We start from the raw sequence: 22,785 nt of genomic DNA, 5'->3' as shown, positions 1-22,785 counted from the left end.
AATCCGTGTGTGAAGAACAACCCACTTTAAAGGGGTCCATTTGCATACATTCAGGAGTTGACTTCGACAGTTTTGTTGAGGAACGCTGTCATCGAGCTAAATCAGAATATTTAGCTTAGTTTTATATTATAGAAAACCGGAAAAGAAGAATTTTCATCGAGTTAACTTTAGTCTTCCGACAAAGAAAATGTTTGAGCTAACCACTAGTAAAGGTAAAGCCCCTTAGCATAACTCGCCCTAAGCAGCCTAAGAATCTAACCAGCAAGGGCGCATTGTTTTCCAAACTTTCCCTCCCCCCCGCTTATAAAAATAGGAACAAACGTTTGAGACTTTGTAAAACATTTCTAAGTCAAGTTTAAGCTGGTGAGTGAGCGAAAAACTAGTTCCGAACAGGAAAATAACAAGTTCAACCCTCCTGCTGGTGCTGTGGTTTACCAACAAGGCCACAAGGTTTGTGTGTGAACATTTCTTTACTGAACCTTCGGATCACTCTTTAGCCTAGCAGAAAATGTTCCAAAGCAAAACACGAGCGAGTGATAGTGAATGAATTGTTAGACAATTCGTTCCTCATACTAGCTCCAATTTATTGCTTTCAATCTTACGCTTGTTTAATAAAGAAACTTCCTGTCCAAGAACGAATGAAAGGGGGGAAAAATAAATGGACGACTCCCTTGGGGGCGGGGAAGAGGGGCGTACGTTTGGGAGGCTTCGCGAAAACCTATAGCAAATAAAATGTAAAACAACATGACGCAGCCAAATAGTCCGGCGGAAGTAGCAAACAAAAAAGAACGACTGCCAGGCCATTTATCATAACTCGCTCGCTCTCATATGGTTGGTAGGTGGTACACGCAACCAACCATTTTTTGTTTTGCGCTCGACCCCATATGAACTTACGCGACCTTCAGCCCTAGTTTAGGGATGGTGTCGAAGGGGTTCCACTAACGCCAAACGTCGACTCAATAGAAATGAGAAAGTTTTGTATTGCCTTTCGGTAGGGTTTCAACGGTTTGTCAAAAATTCTCCGAGGTCATCCGAGGTACGGCTCTTAATCCTTAAACCCGTCGTAAGGATGAAAGTTGACTTAGGTCTGGGCTTGGCTTTTCCTCCCAGCCGCACTGAGGGAATCTGTGGGAGCGACGGTTCGAAAAGCTGCTAGTGAAATAAATCTCACCAGCTAGCACTGCTTTTTGCTGTGAAAAGGCTCACAACAGTCAACGTGTTTACCTAACCTTACCCCCCCAAAATCCCAAATAAGACGTGTCCCTAACCTTCCCAGAAAATGGTTTTACTACGCCCGTGTGTGAGTGTATTTGTGTTAAAGCGTTGCAAGAGTAATGCCAGTGTTGTGCCGTTTTTGCTCAAGGATTTAGTTAGCAAGATTTTACCCGTTAGCGCGTGTGATTTAGCAATTAAAAGCAGTGCTTCGTTTGGAAGGAAAAGGAACCATGTGTCACAAGGCGTTGGGAAGGCTTGCCGAAGTACCGTGGCCGAGATGAGGCATGTCGATCAGAGTCAGTCGGAATTGACCCAGTCGGATGGTTCTGCGGCTGACACTTTGCGCAACCGGCAAACGGGAATGGGAAAGAAACCCATTTAATAGTCATTTTCACTCTATCCAGCTGCTAAGATGTACGCGGACGGGGTTTCGGGGCGGGTTGTTTTTTTCGATCTAGGTGGGGCAGCATCCGGTACCGAAGCGGCCTGCCGGAACCGGATGCCAATCATTATTAAAGACATTACGATGCAAATTACCTTCAAATTGTGCCCCATTTCGCAATGGTTGGGTGTGTTAGTCATGTATAGTTTGCCGTTCGGATTGCTGGGCTTCACTGTGAAGCTATCGTTGTAGGTGCACGCTAAAGTTGGGTACTTTTATTTGCTTAGGAAGATTAGAGAGCAAAAAAAAATTGAAATTGTTATTGCATTTTTTTGTATAGAATTCTGTATTAAAATCTTAACATAAATTGATTTAAATAATACTAATGGAGAAACAAGAGGACACTGAACGAAAATGAACACTGGATGAACTTTTCAATCGAATAAATTCAAGCTAGATAAACGAATGTATAGGGCTATACCTAGTAAAGATCATCCTCTCAACAGTAAAAGGTGCCACAATTCAACTTACTTCTAAATAATTGGAAAGAATAAATTTATTTACAAAACAATAAATTAATTTTTTACAATACAATATCAAAGCGGATATTAGTTAAGGTGGATCAGAGTACAAATCCGACAAATAAGTCCCACAAAATCTAAACATTTAAATTCATGCCTTGTGATGAAGATTTTAACATTAAATTTTTAACAAATTTTGACTCTTTATTGTACAAAAAATATTGTTCACTCTTCTACTTCCTATTTTGGTGCTACAGCCACCTTTCTACCTATGTCCTACCTTCCTTGACGTATATTATCAGAAACAGGAAAGTCAATCCACAATTCACTTTAAGTTCATTCGTTGGGTTAATCTCTTATACTAATAGTTCATTTAGAGCTTCTGTTTTTTTGGCTTAACGATCTGTAAGACCTTGCCGACCATAAAATGGCACACTAGACTAGCTGTTGTCACGATGCCAGATAATTAGTCCTCACTACGGGGGAGTGGTTCGGATGGGATTCAACCTCGAGCCATGGCCTGTGAAGACTGGCGCTTCTAGTGCCTTCTGATGCCGGGCCGTTCAATTTGTTTTTCATTTTAAATTCATTTTTGTGATTTTTTAAATAAGTTTTTCTAGTTGTTTCAAATTCTAGTTTGATTTTTTGAGTGAGTGTGAGTGAAAGTGATTTAGCTTTAGTGGATTGCCAAGGGTTTAGTGATAATTTAATATTCGCTTGCCTAATTTTAATTTTAATTTAATTATATGTACCTCATTTTCTTTTAGCGTTCATCTAGTCAATTAATTTTGCTTATATTTCGGGACAAAAATAGGGCCGTTTTGCTTTTCTGTACATGAGTTTTGTTATATTGTTTTACTTTATTTTATTGTAAGCCTTTTCAAACATAAAGGTAAGCCTTTTTAGAAACTTAGATAAATTTCGTTCGTTCGTCAAAAAACAGAAGAGCAAAATAGTTTCTGGGGTAGTTTAAATGGAACTCTGTTACACCTTGAGCGTTCATCTCTCAATAATTCATCCAGCTATTCATATTGCCTACATTTTGGCGCTTAAACATGGAGCCTATTAGTTGTGGAAGTTCTTCGTTATACAGCCAAACAACACATCGTTATGTTTTAGGTTGATATGAGCGTTTCTAATCCAAACACTTTGCCTATCTTGCTAATAACGGCACGAACCACAGTTTGTTTTGATTCTAATGATGAATTTTCCATAAAACGGCCAGATATTTACCAGAACACCACTGGGTTTGTACGGTTTATTTTATAGCTACTGAAGCACCATGGGTAATTTTTTTCCGGCATGGTAAAAACCTCATCTGCGGTATTTCTTCTTATTAAAAAAAGGAAAATACAATGAAAAAAAAACAACATCACAACTTTTTCATTAACCTAATACAAAAATATTCATTCAAAAGCAATATGCGAGATTATTCCATCGCCCGAACCTGAATGGTCCTTTAGTGTTGATGGCGGTGGTTCCCATACGGGAAAGTTGCCTCGGTGGTTCGTTCATGACAGGCATTTTATACAGCTTTACGGAGATGGAAAGGTTAGGCCAGGCTAGGCGGCCGTTCATTTCGCGGCCGCGGTTTGTACGCCCGTTCAAGAAGGTCTCCGTGCAGGTATTAGCAGCCAACGGACAGTCCATCAAAATGTTGCCAACATTCCACTGTGTGTCCGCGTGTGGGCAAAATCTATCTGATAATAATAGCATTTTCCGGTCTTAGGGAGGGGGGGGGGAGGGAGGGGGGGTATCGAACATGGGAAAATGCGGGAAAAGGGTGGCAAAAACTAAATTAGCATTTTTGTTTGCGATAGCGAACAACGTTTGGATGGAAATTACTTGAATTTAAAGACACTCACCTTTTGTGCTGTTTTCGTTTTGCTTCTCTAATGTTCGGTAGTTTTTCCTACAGCGTGGCGTCCGGGAGTTAAATTGAAATTCATCCTTCTTTTCCAACCCACCCCCTCCTCTCCTTCCTTCACCGACGCCTTTTGCTCTACACTAGTCGACGCTAGAAAGTAAACAGTGTCCAGCGCAACAACATCATAAAGCAGTCGCAGGAAAAATATGAGCGCTTGTTTTGTTGTGCGTGTGTGTGTGTGTGTATGCTGGTTGTTTATTGCTACGTTGATTGTGCTGTTAATGTCAGTAGGGGGAAAGGGTTTTGAGAAACAGAATTCATTGCGAAACATCGGCCACCAGCAGTATGGGCGGTCAGCAAAGGCAGAGCCGGGCCGGGAGCTGCAAAACGTTTGGAGAAACGTCAGTAGAAGCAGGGCAGAAGAATATTGGAATCGTATTAAAAGTTGCAGACACTCGGACTATAGCTTTTATTGTTGTTTTCCCTCGCTGCTTTTCCATCGTCTTGTCTAGCTGGGGCAGCCATGTCCACAGGAGCACGGGAAAAGATACGAGGAAAAGCGCGTGAAAAGATTTATGAAGCACGCCACTGCAAAACAGCGCGAATCCTTTCTCTACCCTTAAAATGTACCCCCCGGTGGGGTGGGGAGTAGGAGAGGATGAGATGGGGTGATGGGGAGGGGGGGGGGGGAGTTGATGTCCTGTCGGGGTTCGATTGGTGAGCTAATGGTTTTCCTCTTGCGTTTACATCAGAGTTTCAGAATTTGTTTCTACCGCCCCTCTCACACACCAAGGAAAAGTCATCGGAATTTCGATTTGGTGGAGCACACTTTTACGCGCTTTTCCTACAGTTCACCGCCTAAGAGTAGTTCGAAACCTAACATCTCGCTGTGAGGGTTTTTTTTTTTGGTTGTTACACCAGTGTAAAGGAGGTGATTTGGAATTTGTTTTGCCGCGAATAGGCACACCCCTATCCCCCCGCTCCACCCCCTAATTGTGTGACCTTGCAAACTCAGCCAGACCAGATGGCCCAGACGGGGCAGCCTTTTCGGACAACGCCAAAGCACCGGGGCAATAAAGGTTAACGGCGTGGTAACGGGTGTGCAACAGAGGCAGGAAGCTGTATTTCAATTTGATATGTTATGCTAAAGCAACGTCCCATACACGCGCCCCGGGGTGGCAAAAAAAAACCACCCGCCCCGAAAAGGTAGCCGAAGACTTCCGCGCGGTGAAACCCGAAAGGGGAAAAACTGTGCATCTTTAAAGTGCGAGTGCTCTAAGAGTGGTGTGGTTACATTTGAATTTCTAGGAGGAGGGGAAATGGAGGGGAAATCGAGAGGGGCGGTTTGGAATAGCGCAATAAGCGAGCATGCTGATTATTTTTCTAGCTCAACAAACCGATGTTTTGGCCGTGGAAAGTTATTTTTTCTTCCACAAGCGCGTAGAGGGAAAAATCCTCGATTCACTCAAATAATAAAATTCAATGAGTGGTGGAAAACTGGAAAGCTGGGAGAGGCGAGGGAGGGGGGGGGGGTGGGGCAGGGGGTGGAGCGGAAAAGTGGTATTCACACTCAAATACCAGGCACACGCGATGCTTCGATGGAAAACTCGCCTCACATTCCTCGAAGCTTCCGTTCTTCAATCTTTAATTCTTATTTCTTCAAATTAAACATTTACATCAAGATCGGTGTATTCAAAATAAAAAGTTATTCCCGCAGCTATTTCTCTCCCCCTGCCTCCCCTTCCCTCTCCTCCCTTCTCGTTTTCTCCATCGCTTGGAGAAAATGGATAGGTGAGGGTAATAATCTTCTTCTGCTTCTTTTTAATGGCCCCGTTTTCCTTTCCCCAACCCCAGTGGAGGAGAGTTGGAGCTAGGATGTATGTTGTAAGTTATTTCGCTATTTCAAACATACGGTTCTGTAAACAAATGTAAACATGGAAATCGGCAACTTGGACTGTGACGATTATCTCTCTCTCTCTCTTTCTCTCTAGTCGGGTTTCTTTCTTCGGGCCAGATTGGTGGGTTGACTGTATCTTTTGGCTGTTGTCTGCAGCGCGATGGCTAAGATGTGGAGTGTGTCCGTTGAGATTTTGGAGCAGTCAACAGTCTGCTTGTGTGGTGTTTTATTGTGTTTTTTTTTTGGGGGTTAGGGAAGTTTGTTGTTTCATTTTTTGAGCGCGATTCTTAGGGGACATTTTAACACAATTTTATCGGTATTTCATGAGCTGTTTGGTTTGGCGGTGGTAGTACCGAGCCATTTTTTTCCAAGAATGAATCTTTAAAAGTTGGTATTTTGCACCAAGAAAAGCAGACAAAACTTTTCATCGTTTTTTTTTAATAATTTTTCGCTAAGTATCTACTACTGATGGAGGCGCCTAGTGGCTTGTAAAAAATTTTTCGGTGGACGGTTTTGCAGTGACGACGCTTCTGTAGCAATAAATTAGTTAATGAAGTACCATATAAAGTGATTACTAATGCTATAATCTTTACGTCGAATTTTTATTATTTTTGCATAGTTTTAAAACATTTTCTCTTTGCTGGGTTCGGGCCGGAAAGGTTATCTGGAATACATAGAACATTATTTAACCAGTTCCTGTTTTAAATCAAATCGCTTTCCCCATAGTGAAAATAATATGTAATGGCAATTTTTTTTTCGTTCCGTACACCCTTTCGCTAAACCGTGGCAACGCATAGCAACATTGAAAAGTCGTTACAATTCGTCAGCAAAATATTGGAGCTTTTGTTAATTAAATCACCCATCCACCTTTACCTCTTTTCGACGCAACCGCACCAAGCGAATCGTGTTGATAGTAGCATTATTAGGTTATCGTTTGAATTTTTAATGAAGAACCCTTTTTTTCCTGCCCTCATTAATTCATTAGTCCGTATCTGTTGCATTAGGGCAACAATTACGCAAAATAATCCTATTCGGTGTACAGTTTAATGATGTAGCGAGTAGCGTCAGTAAGATTATCCTGCCTTGTTTTCGTTCGGATGATGTTGGAAATGTAATAGTTTAATATTATTCAGTGTCTGATCAACGGATACATAATCTTCCCATATTACACCATTTTAAAATCATCGTAAGAGTTAAGAATAAGAGTTTAAGGTAAAGAGCATAACTCGCCAAAATTACATCTCAACAATGTTAAGCGCACACGTAACGCAGCAGCGCCCTCTACTGGAATGTGCTGGAGCGCTACGTTCAAAGCAGCAAACCTTGAGCTAACCTTTATCGAAAATATTTTTTGCATCTGTCAATGCGGCACGGAGAAATGGTATTGGCACGGTTGGCCAGGCAACCAGCAGCAGACGGTGGATGGAAATAAATAGAAGCACAATGAGAGCACGTTCCTGGTGCTTCTTCGCCCCGGTACGCCACACAACACCGGAAGCGGAAAGCAGTGTGTGCAGACATGCAGAGTTGCTTATCAGCAGATAAAGATGTGAATGAATGAATTGAATTTTCCAACGCGAAAGGGAATCCACCACGCTGAGGGAGCATCCACTTGAGGCGGCCATTGCATTAGGTGGGAATTTTTGAGCGAAGGCTTCGGGCGAAGTGAAGCGACAAAGTTGTCGAAAAAAAAAATAGCAGACGTGATTGTTGCGTATGACTAATTTTTGTTTTCCAGTTATTTATCGTGACCTATGTTTTGTCGATGTTTGCTGTACGTGTTTGGTACACAATGAGGGTTGTTGGTGGAGTCAGTAAAGTCTCCCGAGAAGCAAGCTCAGCTTTTGGAGGAGGCTGACGCGGTTCACATTAAAACAACCAAGCATGGGCGGCGATTTATGAGCCCAGTACACGATACGCATTTGAATTCCCTTGAAATGGATCTTATTGGTTCGGGGGTTTTTGTGGACGAGCTCAGCTATGCACGAAGCTGAGAAGAAAAACCGAAGCTGCAGTTTGCTTGATGTGTGCTGCATCTCCTAGCCAAGCCTGAGTCTCGAGTGTTTCGAGCTTTGGCTAGTTTGGTTGGGTGATTTATGGGACCGGGCCGTGGTCCAAGCATCGGTGAATCTTTCTTGCCCTCTCTGCAGCACCAAGCTTTTCCGGAAGATTCCGAGCGATAGAATCGGGTGTGAAATTAAATTTGTGCATCGTTGCGCATTTTTTTCGTTTCTTCCTCGGGGGGAGAGGATTTTGAGAGGATAGTTTTTGGGGATTTCGATTCCCAAGGAACTTTGACTTCTTTCGTACATTTATCTAACGTACCGGTTGGGCATAAAAAAGGGTTTTTTTTCTCTCTCTATAGCTCAGCAAAATTCTGCACTGCACTGTGTGGCGGTGCTCGACTTGAACCACTCCACTTGAACCCATTGAACAGCAAACCGCATACCGTGCGGGACATAAATAGTGGGCTCTCGGTCACCCAGCTTAAAGCACCTGTACCGATTTCGAATGGGCAAAGTTGTACGCCATAAGACACGGAGTACCCTGCCGGAACCATTCTTAGCGCTTGTGCATGAATAAATCAACCCAACACGGCAACGTGGGTGCGATGGTGCACTGGCAAAGTTGTTGTTTATTTTTATGGCTCACCGGAACAAAACTATTTGCACGACGAGCTTCCGCAGCTAGACTTTGCTGCCCAAAACGGTCCACCGTGCCACCGTCTTGAAGTTCAAGGTTGGCGGGTGTGCTGTTGGCGGGTGTGCTGTACTTGTTTTCTTTGTACCCGCACTTTTTTTTTTTTACGACCGCAATTTGCCGCTTCTCGTTGTCGATTCGTTAGTCGGTCGTCGGTCGGATTCCGATTTACTATTACTGCAGTTAATAAACCCCCCCCCCCAACCGGAACGATGCGGCTGCGAATGAAGTGAAGTGGCCTTTAACGGTCCGTTTTGCAGGATAACGATTTGTTGGCAGAGGGAACCAACAGCAAAAAAAAAATGGAGCTAACTGGAGGGGTTTGGATTGTATTAGTTGTGATTAACCACGGTGGTTGGCAGTGATTTTGCAACAACCAAAAAAAAAACACAAGTATCGTTGCTGGCATAACGCTGGCTAAAGTTGGCCCCAAACAACACGCTCGTGATCTGTGCCTTTAATTCCGCATGATGAGATCCACACCAAGTAGCGCTTTCTCGAGCTAAAATACTTAGTCAGTAAAATCCTATCTTATAGTCCCTTGGCTATCGTTAAGCTATCGCTTTACTGAGCTGGAAAGCTATGAAGCATTGTTAGCGGACGTATTAGGCGGCGTGTTTAGTGTTGTCAGTTTTTAAAGTGTCTTTGGGATTGGAGATTTAGTTTTGAGTTTTCGTATTATTTATGAATTAAATGTTAAAATTCGCATTGCAGGTCTAAAGCGAAATGAAACTCTCTATGAAGCTTTATTAAAGCCTAAAGGTATGCAATTCGCAAAGCAGCATTATTAGCTAGAGCTCTTAGTAGCCCTTAACACTAATTTTTTTAAGGGATGTTGTAGATGATATCCTACCCTACTGTTGGAAACTTTATAAAGCTCCCAACGGCCTGTCAGTTGGAAAGGAACACAAGAAAGAAGAAGAAAGATCGGAAAAAGGGAGCTCGCGCCTACCCGAGGGGAATGAGCAAGATCAGTCTGGAAACGAAGTTGAAACGAACAAGTATTAATTTTTTGATTTCTCTCAACATTAAAGATTTCTAAAAAATTCAACCGCGTTTCAACACCTACTATACCCTCGAATATGATCAAAATCATCCTCAAGATATTGCTTATTAATATAAAATTTAAAAAAATAAATATATGAAATATCTTTGAGGACTTCAAATCAATCAACACTTCCAGCGAGAGTGGTCTGGTGATCGAGGATCAATCTCTTTCTGACCAGCTATCGAACTACGTGGTCGTTCGTCATGAACTACTAGGTAGTTAATCCAAGTAAGAGAAGTCTTCAGTGAAGCGTAGTATAGAACATAGCAAAGAGCCTTTACTGAACTACAAATCACAGAGAACATCACTCGATTAAACTAGCTCCCTTTAACAACATATCTTAATTGTTTCCACTCTCAGCATCTACTTGCTGTTTTTTCAACTTCAACTTTAGCTGCCATAGCAATACAGTGCCATGCCGTTCTAATGGTATAAAAACATCGCCTGCCATTATTTTTTCGGCCAAGTGTCAGGTCAAACATTTTATGTGACCGCAGCCCGGGGAAAATCTGGTCTGTTACAAATTTAAGTACATTTTTATCGACACAGTTACTCGTAAAATGGATGATACACAAGTCGTTTCTGTTGTAGGTTTTTAAAAAAACTGGCTTAAAAAACCAGACTATAAATTTTAGTATATCTGAAGTACAATGTTTGGCAAGTCTTTTGCCTTTCATCAACGCCGATTGAGGGCCGGAAACGTTCTCGCCAGAATTAGCAAAAGCTGTCGTTTTAGACGTGTAAAATTTTAACTGTTTAGTAAGAACCAACAGGACATCATGAACAAGAATAAGCCCCTAAATGTTGAGAATTCCGGTACAGTAAAAAAAAATTCTTCTGAAAGGCCGTTCTTGCTTTTAAAACAATAGTTGGATTAAGTTGAACCAACCATTTTGTTTACTTAAATTTTTACTGCTGGTTTTACCAGTAAAATTGACGAAATAGCAAGTCATTTGAAGGTATCAATGTTCAAAATACGATGTTCCATCACAAATTCAGATTTTAAAATCAAACAACTATGTAACAACGATATCTGGTAAAGTTCGTTTGCCCGTTCCAAAAAGCTCATAAGGATCATTGGATCATTAGGAAGCATTAGGATGGTTTACAGCAACGATCAATTGGACATCATCGGTCCTTGTACTGCTGTTAGGTGCAATCCTCCTTGGAAAACGCGGCTGTTGTCTGGTCTCCCCCAGGCTCTACTGCGATGGCCAAACTGGAGAGTGTTCAGCGCAAATTCACTCGTGCAGCTGTTCGATGCTTCCTTAGCTGCTAGCTCTCCCGCCTTATCCAGTCCGTTGTCGTCTTCTTGGGCTAGCACCCACTGAGGAAAGGAATTTCCATATCTGTTTAATGACCTTGATATCCCTTCTCTCCTGTAGATAGACCTCCCCTTTATATCCCATCTCGCCACACCCGCTACGGTTCGAACGATCCTCTGCTCCGAGCTCTATCGGCATTCAATAAGTGCTATCACCTGTTCGACTATAATGTCCCCCTGTCTCGTTTTCGTGTCCGTGTTCGTGAAGCTTCTATCCTTGCCATCTAATCCTGGTGTCACCCTCGCCTTTCCTTTAAGTGCTAAAGAGCATTGTTGAACCATCATTGGCGGTCAAATAAATTGATAAATAAATAAGCAAGAATATGTTCTAACTGCTCAGCATTTGAACAAAATTTAAAAACATAAATTTAAAATAGATAAAAAAATAAAAAGATAGATCAACAAATAAATCACAAATTGACCACAAATGCAAAAAGAAACTGATGAAGTAAATATTACACCACATTTATTATATAATTTTTGATTATAAATAAGAAATTTAATTTGACGTTGAAATCATTCACCATATTGAACAAATTGGTTTGGTATGATAGGTTGGTTTGATATTTTTGACATCCTTGAATTGTTTTTACAGTGACGGATAATAGAATAAGACCACTTAATGTTTTAAAATCGCAAAACTGAGGCCGATGATACCGATTAGTTTTATTTTCTAGTCATTTAAAAATAATCTTGTTTTAAATTGTTTTCGTTGCTATAAAGAGATGTGTAATAAAATAAGTTTGTAATAAAAAAAGCTCCAAATTCTATTAAATTATAGAATTAAACTGCTTTAAAGAGTGGGCCTAGTTCCCACCGTTTGAGCAAAGTCTGTGACGAAATCGCTCTTACCAGCCTGCTCCTGAATGTATGCAAAACCACTCAGCGAAACTTATCTGTACGTAGGCCATGTTGCTGTGTATCGTCACTCACAAACGATCACGCATCCGTTGTAGATGTTCTGCAGACGGCTGAAAGTGCTACAACGGTGCCGCTGTTTGTGACTAAAGCTTGCCGTACCCGGGGACGAGCGATTTTGGTGGGTTCGAGCAAGATAAACTATGTGCTCGGTACAACCAACTGTTTTGCAGCTGATATATTCCGTTCTAATGTTCCGTCGTCGTCATCATCGTCACCACCGTCATCGTAATAGGGTACACGATGTACGAACCATTTACGTACAAACTGTAAATTAATTATTTGATAATAGAACGATAACGTTGGTCGGACGGCGAAAGAGGATGGATGGTACGCCAGCTTGCGTTGGATATCGTCCTGATCCCGTTTGACCGACCGGATGGTGCCATCAGCTTCCGTTTGGTGTCACAGCGCCACAAACACACTGTCAACCGGCTTGTTGTCGCTCGGGGACGGAGCGCACGAATTCATTACACTACATTATCGACCAAAGGCGGACGAATGGGGGTAGCGAAAAACCGCACGATAAGACATTTCCCGTTTTTGCCCGATGCTCGTGTCGTTTTGTTGGGGCGATGATTGACGCCTGACAGCGTGCTGCATGCTAAGAGGCTGTACACGTTCCTTGCGCACGAACTGTGACGGGTTTCGAATTAAGCACAACCCCGTACGCCGAAGTTCAGCTGAAGAAATTCCGTGTAATCTGACATTGGTAAGGATGGTTTCGTGTGGGTGGAACCGGAACAAGCAAATACGTGTGCGCGTACACACGTATGTTCACAAAAAGGCAATGAATCTGCTGACCTTCGGATCGGATTGTTACGACCTTCCGGCGACGAATGCGGTGCCATACTTTCGGAAAGAGTAAAACATAACTCGTGCCCTTCGAGCTGCTGTGACGCGCGCGCCCCGCGGATGCGATAAGCAAGCCTGATCTGTTTGTTCGGTCGGTGGTAAATGATTACCGTACACAATACACATCGCCTGACCCGGAAGCAAAACCCGTTACGCGTGTTCGATCCGATTGAAGCCCGCCGGTTGATCCGCATCAACAAGAGAGCATCAGCTTTGGCACACATCCTTTCCAGATTAAGGGATCGCCACCGGAAGTGTGGTGGAGGGGAAGGTGAGGTGAGGGAGGAGGAGGGGGAGGATTGGTTTATGTCTAACTCTCATTTACGCCCACCCGGCAGTGTAACTGGACCGGAACCGAGCAAACAATGCGAAGCAGTAGCAAGTACGCAAATAGAGGCACCGTTTGCGCCTAAAGTTATGCACCCCGGAACGAAACAGTGTTGTATTTCGATTTATCGTGCGTCGACCGCGTGGCACAAGGACATCAAATGCTGCAGCACCAAGCTTCTTCTACCCCCTTTTTTCTCCTCCCTTGTGTGTGTGTGTGTGTAAGCTGTCTTGAACCTGATGACGGTTGGCGTGTGCTAACCGCACACCCAAAAATAATCCCATCCGACGGTTGGGCCGCGACACCGAGCAAACCTGCTCGATACTGTTATTGCGGAATATATTATCTAAAAATAATTTGCGCAATACAGTGTGCTGCTTCACTCAACCCAAGTTCGGCATGTTCGGAACAAGACACCAGTCGGTCCGGAGACTGATTCTGCCGAGGCAGCTGAGCTGGGAATCGATAGCACGACGCACGCGAACGTTTGGCCCTTTTTGAGAACACGGATGTCATTAAACGCTCGATAATGATCGGTACTCGGGTTTTTACTCACGCCGGTACCGGTTTGCGGGAAATTCTACTACCGCATCTAATAGGCACTGGATTGCGGATCATTTCGTTCCGGGAAGCATCGAGCTTCCGCCGAACTGCCATTGTCAAACCGGCTTTGGGACGTTGAAGAATTTTCCGAGGGGAGAAAGAATTCCTTTCCGGCGAATTTACAGTACAGAAAAGTATCCTATCACCGCTACCATTGCTCTCATATTTTGATTGCAAATCAACGCAAATGGGAATCAATCTATAAATACGCTACAAGCTTCGAATACCGCACCGAAACCTAACGAAACAAGCTTCTCGGTTATTTATATGTGCGTCGCCTTCTTTCTTCAGAACACTGAAACATGGCACGGTTGAAAATGAAGTTTCCTCCGGGGGAGAAATGGTGACATTAAACTACACTTCCCACACAGTTCGCTCAACTCCCATCCGATAGCTCTTCTAGGTAACCGTTGTTCTTCCCATAGTATGTATAAGAGTAATGTTAGTGAAGATATTTGAAGGAAGGCAGCATCTCACCATGAAACGCACGCTGGTACAAAGAGCGGACATTTCGGGAACATAAAATCATATTGTTGGTAAAATTAAGTAAGATAGAAAGAATGTTCGTTGAGGACTCACCACAATTTTATTTAAACAAGGTAGTATCGCGCCAACTATGAAGCTTCAACGTTCTTATGAAGCTATCTCCTCACTGTGTAGCTCAGCCCTCACTAGGTCTATCCTCACCAAGTAGTAGCTCTTCCCTCACAAAGTAGCTCTGTTCTGACTAGGTAGCTCTCCTTTCTTTTTAAGGCACAGCCTTCACTGGCTACCACCGTTATCACAACGCAGCTCTATATGAGGCTTACTCTCTCTCTCTCTCTCTCTGCTTGGCCTAACGACCTCTTACTTAGTTGGATAGTCAGCTCTCACAACGGGGGAACCTCTACCACTGGGCCGCTCTTGCCCTCGCATAGTAGTTTTTCGATCAATCTGAAGCTCTAACCTCACTAGGTAGCTGTGATATCTCAGCGGACTGTCTTCATCAGACTGACATCTAGGCAACTCCAGCTGGTCGCCGGAACATCAGCTCCAGTCTCACATATGGCGCTGATGGGGGCAGTACACTTGTTCTCAGCAAACAGCACATCAAAAGTTCTGATTTCAATAGGAATAGATCTCACTTTGAAGCATTGCCCTTACTAGGTTATGATGTTCAGCCCTCGAGATAGCTCTGTCTCCAATAGGTAGCTCTGACCGCCATGTGAAGCTCTTCCAAGTAGCTCTGTGTACTCTCTAAGTAAATCGGCTCTTAATTTGAAGCTCTTCTCTCGTTCGGTCTACACCTGCTATGAAGCTGTGTCCTAACTAGGTAGGTGTCCTAACTCTACTCTACGAGCGCTTCCTCGCCAGTGAGCGTAGAGCTATCAGGAGGCCTTCTTTTTTGGCTCTACACCATAGAAAGATCCCTGGCCTGTCATTTCTGACTTTCTATGACTTGATTTTTCCCTGGAGCTGGATGAGATTTGAACCTTGGTCCTGCCATGCAAGGACCGGCATCGCTATCGCCTATCGACCACCGGACTGGCAAAGGATCGGGAGGCTTCAGCTCTTAAAAGATGGTGAACAATTGTCCTTTTTGCTACCTCGCCCTACATGGTACTTTTAGATTTCGTGTTAAATCCATACTTGTCCAGATCTTCCTTTTTTATCATATACCGTAGAGCAATTGCTTGTGTGATAAAATAGTGCCATTTGGATTGATTTTTCCATCGATCAAAATTGCTGGTTGCTCACATTCTAAAGCAACTTCTCAAAACAAACCTCGTTCCACGCTTTTCCCACTATGCAACGTGTGCTGATGCACCGCAAGTGCGCTCACAAGAGCCTCTTGTTTTTGTTTTTTGCACTTTACCACACACATACCTCACCATCTCCGTACGCACCACCCACCATCAAACAGCAGCACCGAAAGAGTGAGCGCTGGGCTGAAATCTAGCCGATCGTAAATAAATCAAACGCCGCACCAGGCAGAAACCTTGATGCGTCAACCTCGCATCGCACGCTTCTGCGGGGCTACACACTTCAAAAGGACGCTTTGTACGACTTCAGCCGCCGCTCGTTTAAGCGTTTCCACAGCCGAAAGTCGCGAGGAATAAATACACACCATTTCAAACGAAAACTGGAAGCGTTCCACGCGTCGTACGGAAGTGATCGGGAAACAATCGAAAAACGAGAGGGAACCAATGCCTTCGGGCGTTTGTTCCTTCCTGGCACTGCCAGGAGAGTGTGTGTGGTTGCTTCTGAGTATTGTGTCTGGGTGTGCGGTAAACCTTGTTGGCTGAAAGATGCGTTACCCCAGGGGTTTTCGCTAGAGCTAGTAACCAAGAATTCATATCATTTTACGTTTATATGGTTGGTTTGAAAGAGTTCACTGGTTGCGTTGGTTAGTTAGAATAGTTCTCAATGGAAAGCAGATAGTAGCTCGTAGTCTAACATGGCTGACGGAAGCTTGATAAATTGCTGACAAGCATTTGGTTAGCTGATTCTTTCCCGCTTCCAAGGATTCAGCTGATGCACGTACGTTTTGTACACTTGAATGCTACTGCCCTTGAAGGCCCCAAAGAGGTGTTGCGGGACAAGGTAAATAAGAAGGGTACCAAAAGCCTGGAAGCTAGACATGTATATATATATATATATCATCAACATCCCGGCCCGTATCAACTGACATGCCTCCGGATACTTTGTGTTGCTGTGGCGAATCGTCGTTTCCGGTAACACTCGAAAGCACATAAATTTAATATATGCTCGGTAATGTGTACACTACCGGGGGAAGGCCAAGGTAAACAAGCGAAACCCGTCGATCGTACACCATACAAATCCACCCGGGGCAGTGGACTAATCGCGTTGTTTGGTTGCTTTCCTGTTCCGGTTGCTGTTTTTTGTTTTGTTGTGGGTGTGCGTGTCTGTGGAGCTGTTGCCTATTGACGTCCAACACTTAACCTCACTTGTTTTCCATCGGATTTTGATTATGGGACCGATTCCTTGACGGGCTGTATTGTGTCCTGCTGGGTGGCGAGCGATTGAATCGGCACGATATCGGTGCGCCGGGAAGCGCAACCATGCTAGGCCGGAACCCACTTTCGATCGATTGTGTACTTGATGGCGCCTATGTTTGGGCGTCCTGTTCCTGGGATGTGTGAGCGGGGGAAGGAGACGAGGAACGGCGAAGTGAAAGCAAATCAAAATTTCGTGGATGCCTGATGCATGGGAGAGAGAGAGAGAGACCTGTATAATCTACCAATGATAGGATACGTCATTATTCTCCCTCGGCGATAACATCCATCTTGACGTCGAGTGACAACTCGGCGTCCACGGTCCTACGGACTGCGAGCCGTCACTTGGGCGCTCGTGCTTGGGCGACAAATTTGCTCCCCCATGTCAAGAGGTTAATTATCTGCTAATAGCTGTTCTGTTCTTCACCTCTCCCAACCTCATCCCACATCCCACCGAACGATTCAAGCGATTGCAGCGACGGGAAGGAAGAAGATAACAAAAGGAGCCAAATGTCATTACTGTGTCTGTGTGTTTTTTTTTTGTTTATCAACCGCCTTTGTAGCGTCTCGTAATGGGAACCATTTTCTTTCTTTACTTCCATACCGACTGACCGTTTGACCGTTTTTGGGGCAATTAAGCGGAAGGAGCCTACTGACATCTTTAACGTGATGATGATGAAAATGATTTAGAAAGCAGCTCGGTACAGCGAGTCCACGTCCAGCGTCCGGTACATCTGTTTGTTATTGTTTAGCGACTAAGTTCGCCGCTGGAAATTGTAAGCGCAAAGGGCCCATAGAACCGGGCGCCATGATTGCACAGGCGATACAGTACGCGGATTATTTCGCCCGTCCGATGCGTAACGACACGTCAGTCCCGGGTGGTGGCGTTTACTCTGGTGGCGGTAACGTGACTGGGTTGGATAGTGCGGCAACCAACGGGTCCAGCCCCGGGCCAGCCGGAACCGGCAGTGATCTGTTTGATATGTACGCCCGCAACTATCCGTACGTGTCGTCCACCGAGGAGCAGAACTACATCGAGCATCTGACCGAGAGCCTGCGCAATCAGACGGGTGGTAATCGAAGTTATGGCGTGTACGATTACGGGCTGGAAACGATCCCGCTCGCCGAGTGTAGTAATGCGTACTCGGCTGGACCATACTTTCAGCTTACCAGCTACTTCCTGTACATTACCATCTTCGTGACCGCTGTCATCGGGAACTCGATCGTGCTGTTTATCGTGCAGTCCAACCCACGGATGCGCACGGTAACGAACTTCTTCATCACGAACCTGGCCGTCGGTGATCTGATGATGACGCTGTTCTGCGTACCGTTCACCTTCATCTCGCTGTTCGTGCTGCAGTACTGGCCGTTCGGGTTGGCGATGTGCCGGTTGGTGAACTACACGCAGGCGGTATCGGTGCTGGTGAGCGCCTACACGCTGGTAGCGATCAGTGGCGACCGGTATATTGCGATTATGTGGCCGCTCCGGCCACGCATCACTAAGACGTAAGTTTCTTTTTGTGTTATTCAAATTGCATACTTGCGGGCGTTCGTTGTTTCTATGCTGCAGTTTCCATCCCTTCCCTAGCTGCTCCAAGTGTTTGATCGGTATCGTTTGGATCATCGCACTGATAACGGCCGTCCCGATCGCCATCTTCTCGACGCTCTACTTTCCCACCGACTGGCATGTGCAGTGTAACGTGTAAGTATAACGCTCTCCCAGCTGTATGCATTTTCCCACAGCACCGATCCTGAGAACATTTTCCCACCAACCCCATCGGCATTGGTTTGCAGAGTTACGGTTTGTCCCAAACGTCGCTTAATGAATAATTCTATTCCGCTCACCTCACTCAGCTGCCTGGCCGGGTACGGGTGCAGCGGTCCGTTTTTGTGTTCCTCCCAAAACCGCACCGTAAATTTGCATATGAATGAAACCTCATCTGCATAACATTTGCCACCCTCGCGGTGGATGCCCACCTTCACCCCTGGGTTGCCCGGGTTAACGATCTACGAGCAGAAACAAATTTCTACCCCCAAATGTTTTGCAGCCAACCGTCCGGGCTGCACTGTAACTGGCCACGCGTATTATCAATGCTCGGTGCTCGCTAGTGCACGCTGCTACGGCTACAAGTTAGCTCTTAGAACAAAGGAATTACCATACCAATTAACATCCTGCCCGAACGGTTTTCTGTTTGTGTCCCCAAACCACGCGACTTTCCGCGTGAACGCAACGTCGGTGCGTATGCGCTGTCCGAAATTAATAAGTCTTCTGGCAGATGCTTGTCAAAGTGGCGGGGGGGGGGGGGGGGGGGGGGAAGGCCCGCTTTTCCCACGCTCCTTTCCATAAATCCAGGGCGAGGCCCCAAAATGGCCGTCGCTTTGGTGGGTTTGGCGTTGATTTTATTGTCCCGATGTGCTGCTGATTAAGGTGGTTTTTTGAGGGAAAACACGGCAAAGGATTGGCTCCGTAAACCGCGGGATGTCACCATGACCCATGGTGAGTGTTCTAGGCTGTCATAATTGAGACCGGCACTCGGTCACTTGGTCTGCGTGCGTGTTTTGTGTGAGTGCTATGGGAACGGTGTTCATCATCGTGCTTGGTTTTGCAACCGGTACGCGATGTCTACCAGCCTGGACACCGTTGGAAACATTAGAATTACATTAGGATTAGCAATTGTTCGTAGCACCTCGAATGGACGCTACACTGGGCGCAAGCTCCGGACGCTGGGAGGATGTAGAGTATTCATGTTTCCCAAAGCGAATGGTCCGTGTGGTCCTGGGAGATTTTGTTACAAACTTTTCCCGGCCGAGTTAGTACTCATGCTAGCCCTAACTGCAATAAAATGACCACACAAATAAAAAAACACGGGTCACCAAATACAAATTCACTCTTTTGCACGCTTTTGCGTTTTTGCAGACCGATCTGTGCGGAAAAATGGCCTTCACCGGAGCAGGACGACTACTACACAATCGCGCTGCTCACCACCCAGTTCATCGTGCCGCTGGTCGTGCTGATCTTCACCTACACACGGATCGCGATCGTGGTGTGGGGCAAACGGCCACCGGGCGAGGCAGAAAATTCGCGCGACCAACGGATGGCCAAATCCAAGCGCAAGGTAAGTGCCGAATGCCGTACCAGATTCCCGGTGGAAATTGTTTTAATACGCGCGCGCGCGCCTAAAGGTAGGCTACACCGGTGTCGTTCGGCGAGCAGGTCGGGCTAGCCGGACTCGGCCAGCTCGGCCCAAGCCTGCCCGTACCCAGTGATATCGATTGGGAAATAGATCCCTTAATTAATTTTTACGACTCCTTGCGTGCAGCGGGCGGTGTGTATCTCCGGGCGAACCTTTATTGACCGGAGTCATACCCCAGGAACGAAGGAACCGTTTCTGTGATCATTATTTCGTTTTGCCGTTCGTTTTTTTTCCGTTACACGGTGTCTTGATTCCATTTCCCGAACAAAGATTCCACCAATACTAATGCCGTAAGATTAATGTCAATTTCCATAAAAAAATCGCTTCATTAGAGGTACGAGTGAGAACAGACGTTTCGAATCGATTGTCGTGGGTTTTTTTCCTTTTCTCTTCGCTCTGCTTCTCTGCTGCAAATCGAGAACATCGTTCGCTGTACTTACATAAATTAAGTCCGATACACGTTTTGCCGAACGCTTTCCCGGCGAATACGCGCCCGAAACCATGTGAGTGAGCACAAAGCACCATTACCGGGGGATAAGATTTAATGTCTTGCTTCATTACGCTTGAAGCGCTCAATTAAATTCACCGCTCTGCCACGCTTCTTTCCAACCGCCCAGTAGTCAGCTTTTCAGTGCCTGGTGTCTGTGGAAATGAAAATCGAAGTAGGGACGAACAAAAAAAAAACACACGCACAAGGTTTACCCAATCGTTTACGCCGGCAATAACGCACTCTCGATAGCACCGCGCAGCCGGTGGGATGAATTTTTCTGGTTTCGAATTATTGTTTATGTTTCGGGGTAAACATTTACCCGGCCTCACTTGGCCTCGTGGGGGGGGGGGGGGGAAAGGTTTGCTTACAATGCAACCACCCCAGCCGTGGAAAGGAAGCGTAGGTGAAAAGTGGGTCAACAGTGCCCGATGGTTAACCGTGTTTCGTACGAAGGTTGTGGTCAATATTGAAGGGCAGCATCATTCTACTGCTGGATGCGTTGGGGCGCTTGAATTGCACACAAAAAAAGAAACCTGGAAGCGTACAGGAAGCAGACGAAAATAATAAACACAAGTGAAATGTTAAACGCATCGCTGAGGAGCCATTTTCATGATGGGGAGCAAAGGTGTTCTATAGATTTTAATTGATTTTTGCTGGAAGGAAACTAATAATTGCAGAGTTTTTTTTCTCAACATGTTTTTCAACGTGATGACGTTGAATAAGTGTCGGTTAAGCGTCAATTGATTCATTTAAGGGTTAGTTTTTTGTTTGTAAAGCGCAGTGTGGTGGGTGAAGCATTTTTGCTGAAGATTGCATACTTTTAGGCGAGTTCTTGGTATGTAGATGATCACGGCACGTCGCACAGGGTTTAGTACCAATCCATTTTCATCCATCTCATATTGGAATGACCATGACACCTCTATCCATGTGAACGGCAAAAAACTACTCCATGGACCAAGATCGTCCTAAGTCATTCTCATAATACGACTAGACGACCAGAGTCCAGCGAGCTGCGAACCGGTGGATCGCTCAAAAGTGATATCACCATACATCTCATAGTGCGTGTCGTCCTTCTGAACATTTTTATCCTTCCGAGGATAAAGCCTTCGAAAAATTTGACGTATGTAGTACCGTGAAGGGGCGATCTTGTGGCAGAGGTGATAGCCGTGATGGAATCCCATCCAGATCGCCTCCTCGTAAGCCGGACTGATTATCCAGCTACGGGTAGAATGAAGTCACAGAAAGCAAGAAGCGCAGGCCGCGAGACCTCCCGAGGTAGTAGTGCCAAGGAAGAAGAAGAAATACTGATGGCTGTACTGTGAGTACTGGGACTATAAATGATCTCTAAAATCCCAACTTCCTCCATCGCATCCGGTACAGTGAGCCAGCATCTCAACACCTACGTTATTACTGGTGCAGGCTTTTGAGACAAGATAGGTGTTGCTTTAGACGACTTCAAATTTATGACCACCGATATGGACATCAACCCTTGTTTAAATCAGCTTCCTTTAAGTTTTGGAGGGGAGGTGGCTTAAGATGGCCACCAAATAGTAGGCTGTTTGAAGAAAGTTCCTTTGACGAATCCCTTACGACGAGAATGAATAAGCGAAACTCTTAAGCTATATCCGATTGAGGATAATTCCCTTAAGGCCACTAAACATGTCCCGAAAACGCATCCCTAATATCTGCTCATATTTTGGTGGCAAGCATTGCAGAGCATCCAACCAGCCATGTCGATATCACCATATGTGCTAGAATCTAGGCTGACTTATATTGGTCCCTTGGATGCTAGTTTAATATCTGTGGTAGTAGGCCTATTGCAATGTTTTCCATCCAACTTTATTTGACTTCTATTTGACATTATTTTGACTTTACTTGAATTCATCATTATCATTCTCATAAGTGTCCGAGAAAGGCTAAGAAGCGCTTACGGGAATAAGTAAGGCTTAACGTTCCAGCTATGGGTGCCAATGGTACGCTAAGTCCTGTCGAGGTTGTAGTGTCAAAGAAGAAGAAGAATAAATGGTAAAGGGAAGCTCGGTCATTTTCTTCATGATGAAGACCTGATCGATGGTTAGGTTTCCTGTTGAGGAATCTTCTCTGGTGGTTTCCAACTAACTCTTCTATCATTAGGACTATTCGATATTGTAGTATTCGTAAGTAATCGGTCATGGTGTTGCATACATTTAGGCAAAAATGTTCATAGTAAAATAATTTTATTTCACTTCTTTGCCAAGCGTTTATGGACAATTTTCTGACTTGTCTTAAATTGTTGAGTCGCTTGACTTACGGCCGGAGGCAGGCTTCATGATGAATTTGGCGTCGATGACAAATATTCTCTTTTCCCGTCGAACGATAGCACAAACGTAGCAGGAGCGAAATATACCTAGAATCTGTTGTGTGCTGTCGTGTGCCCCACAAACCCCACAAAACAATTTCCCTCTTTT

At 44.8% G+C, this 22,785-nt stretch overlaps 1 protein-coding gene across 20 annotated transcripts in view; it reads left to right on the top strand.

Annotated features, from left to right (window-relative positions):
* The window catches only part of LOC118517381 (RYamide receptor), a 104,022-nt gene that overhangs the window by 9,177 nt on the left and 72,060 nt on the right, over positions 1–22,785 (top strand). For all 20 annotated transcript variants that reach the window (XM_036063428.1, XM_036063409.1, XM_036063427.1 and 17 more), the window contains 3 exons: positions 17,294–18,160; positions 18,243–18,356; positions 19,572–19,770. In XM_036063428.1, coding sequence (XP_035919321.1) covers positions 17,463–18,160; positions 18,243–18,356; positions 19,572–19,770 — 1,011 coding nt within the window. In that variant the 5' untranslated portion in view covers positions 17,294–17,462. The remainder of the gene's footprint in view (positions 1–17,293; positions 18,161–18,242; positions 18,357–19,571; positions 19,771–22,785) is intronic.

The sequence above is a fragment of the Anopheles stephensi genome, chromosome X (assembly GCF_013141755.1).
Source record: "Anopheles stephensi strain Indian chromosome X, UCI_ANSTEP_V1.0, whole genome shotgun sequence".
NCBI classification, from domain to species: domain Eukaryota; kingdom Metazoa; phylum Arthropoda; class Insecta; order Diptera; family Culicidae; genus Anopheles; species Anopheles stephensi.
Note: the sequence above shows the minus strand (reverse complement) of the source record. Positions and strands in the feature narration are given on the sequence as shown.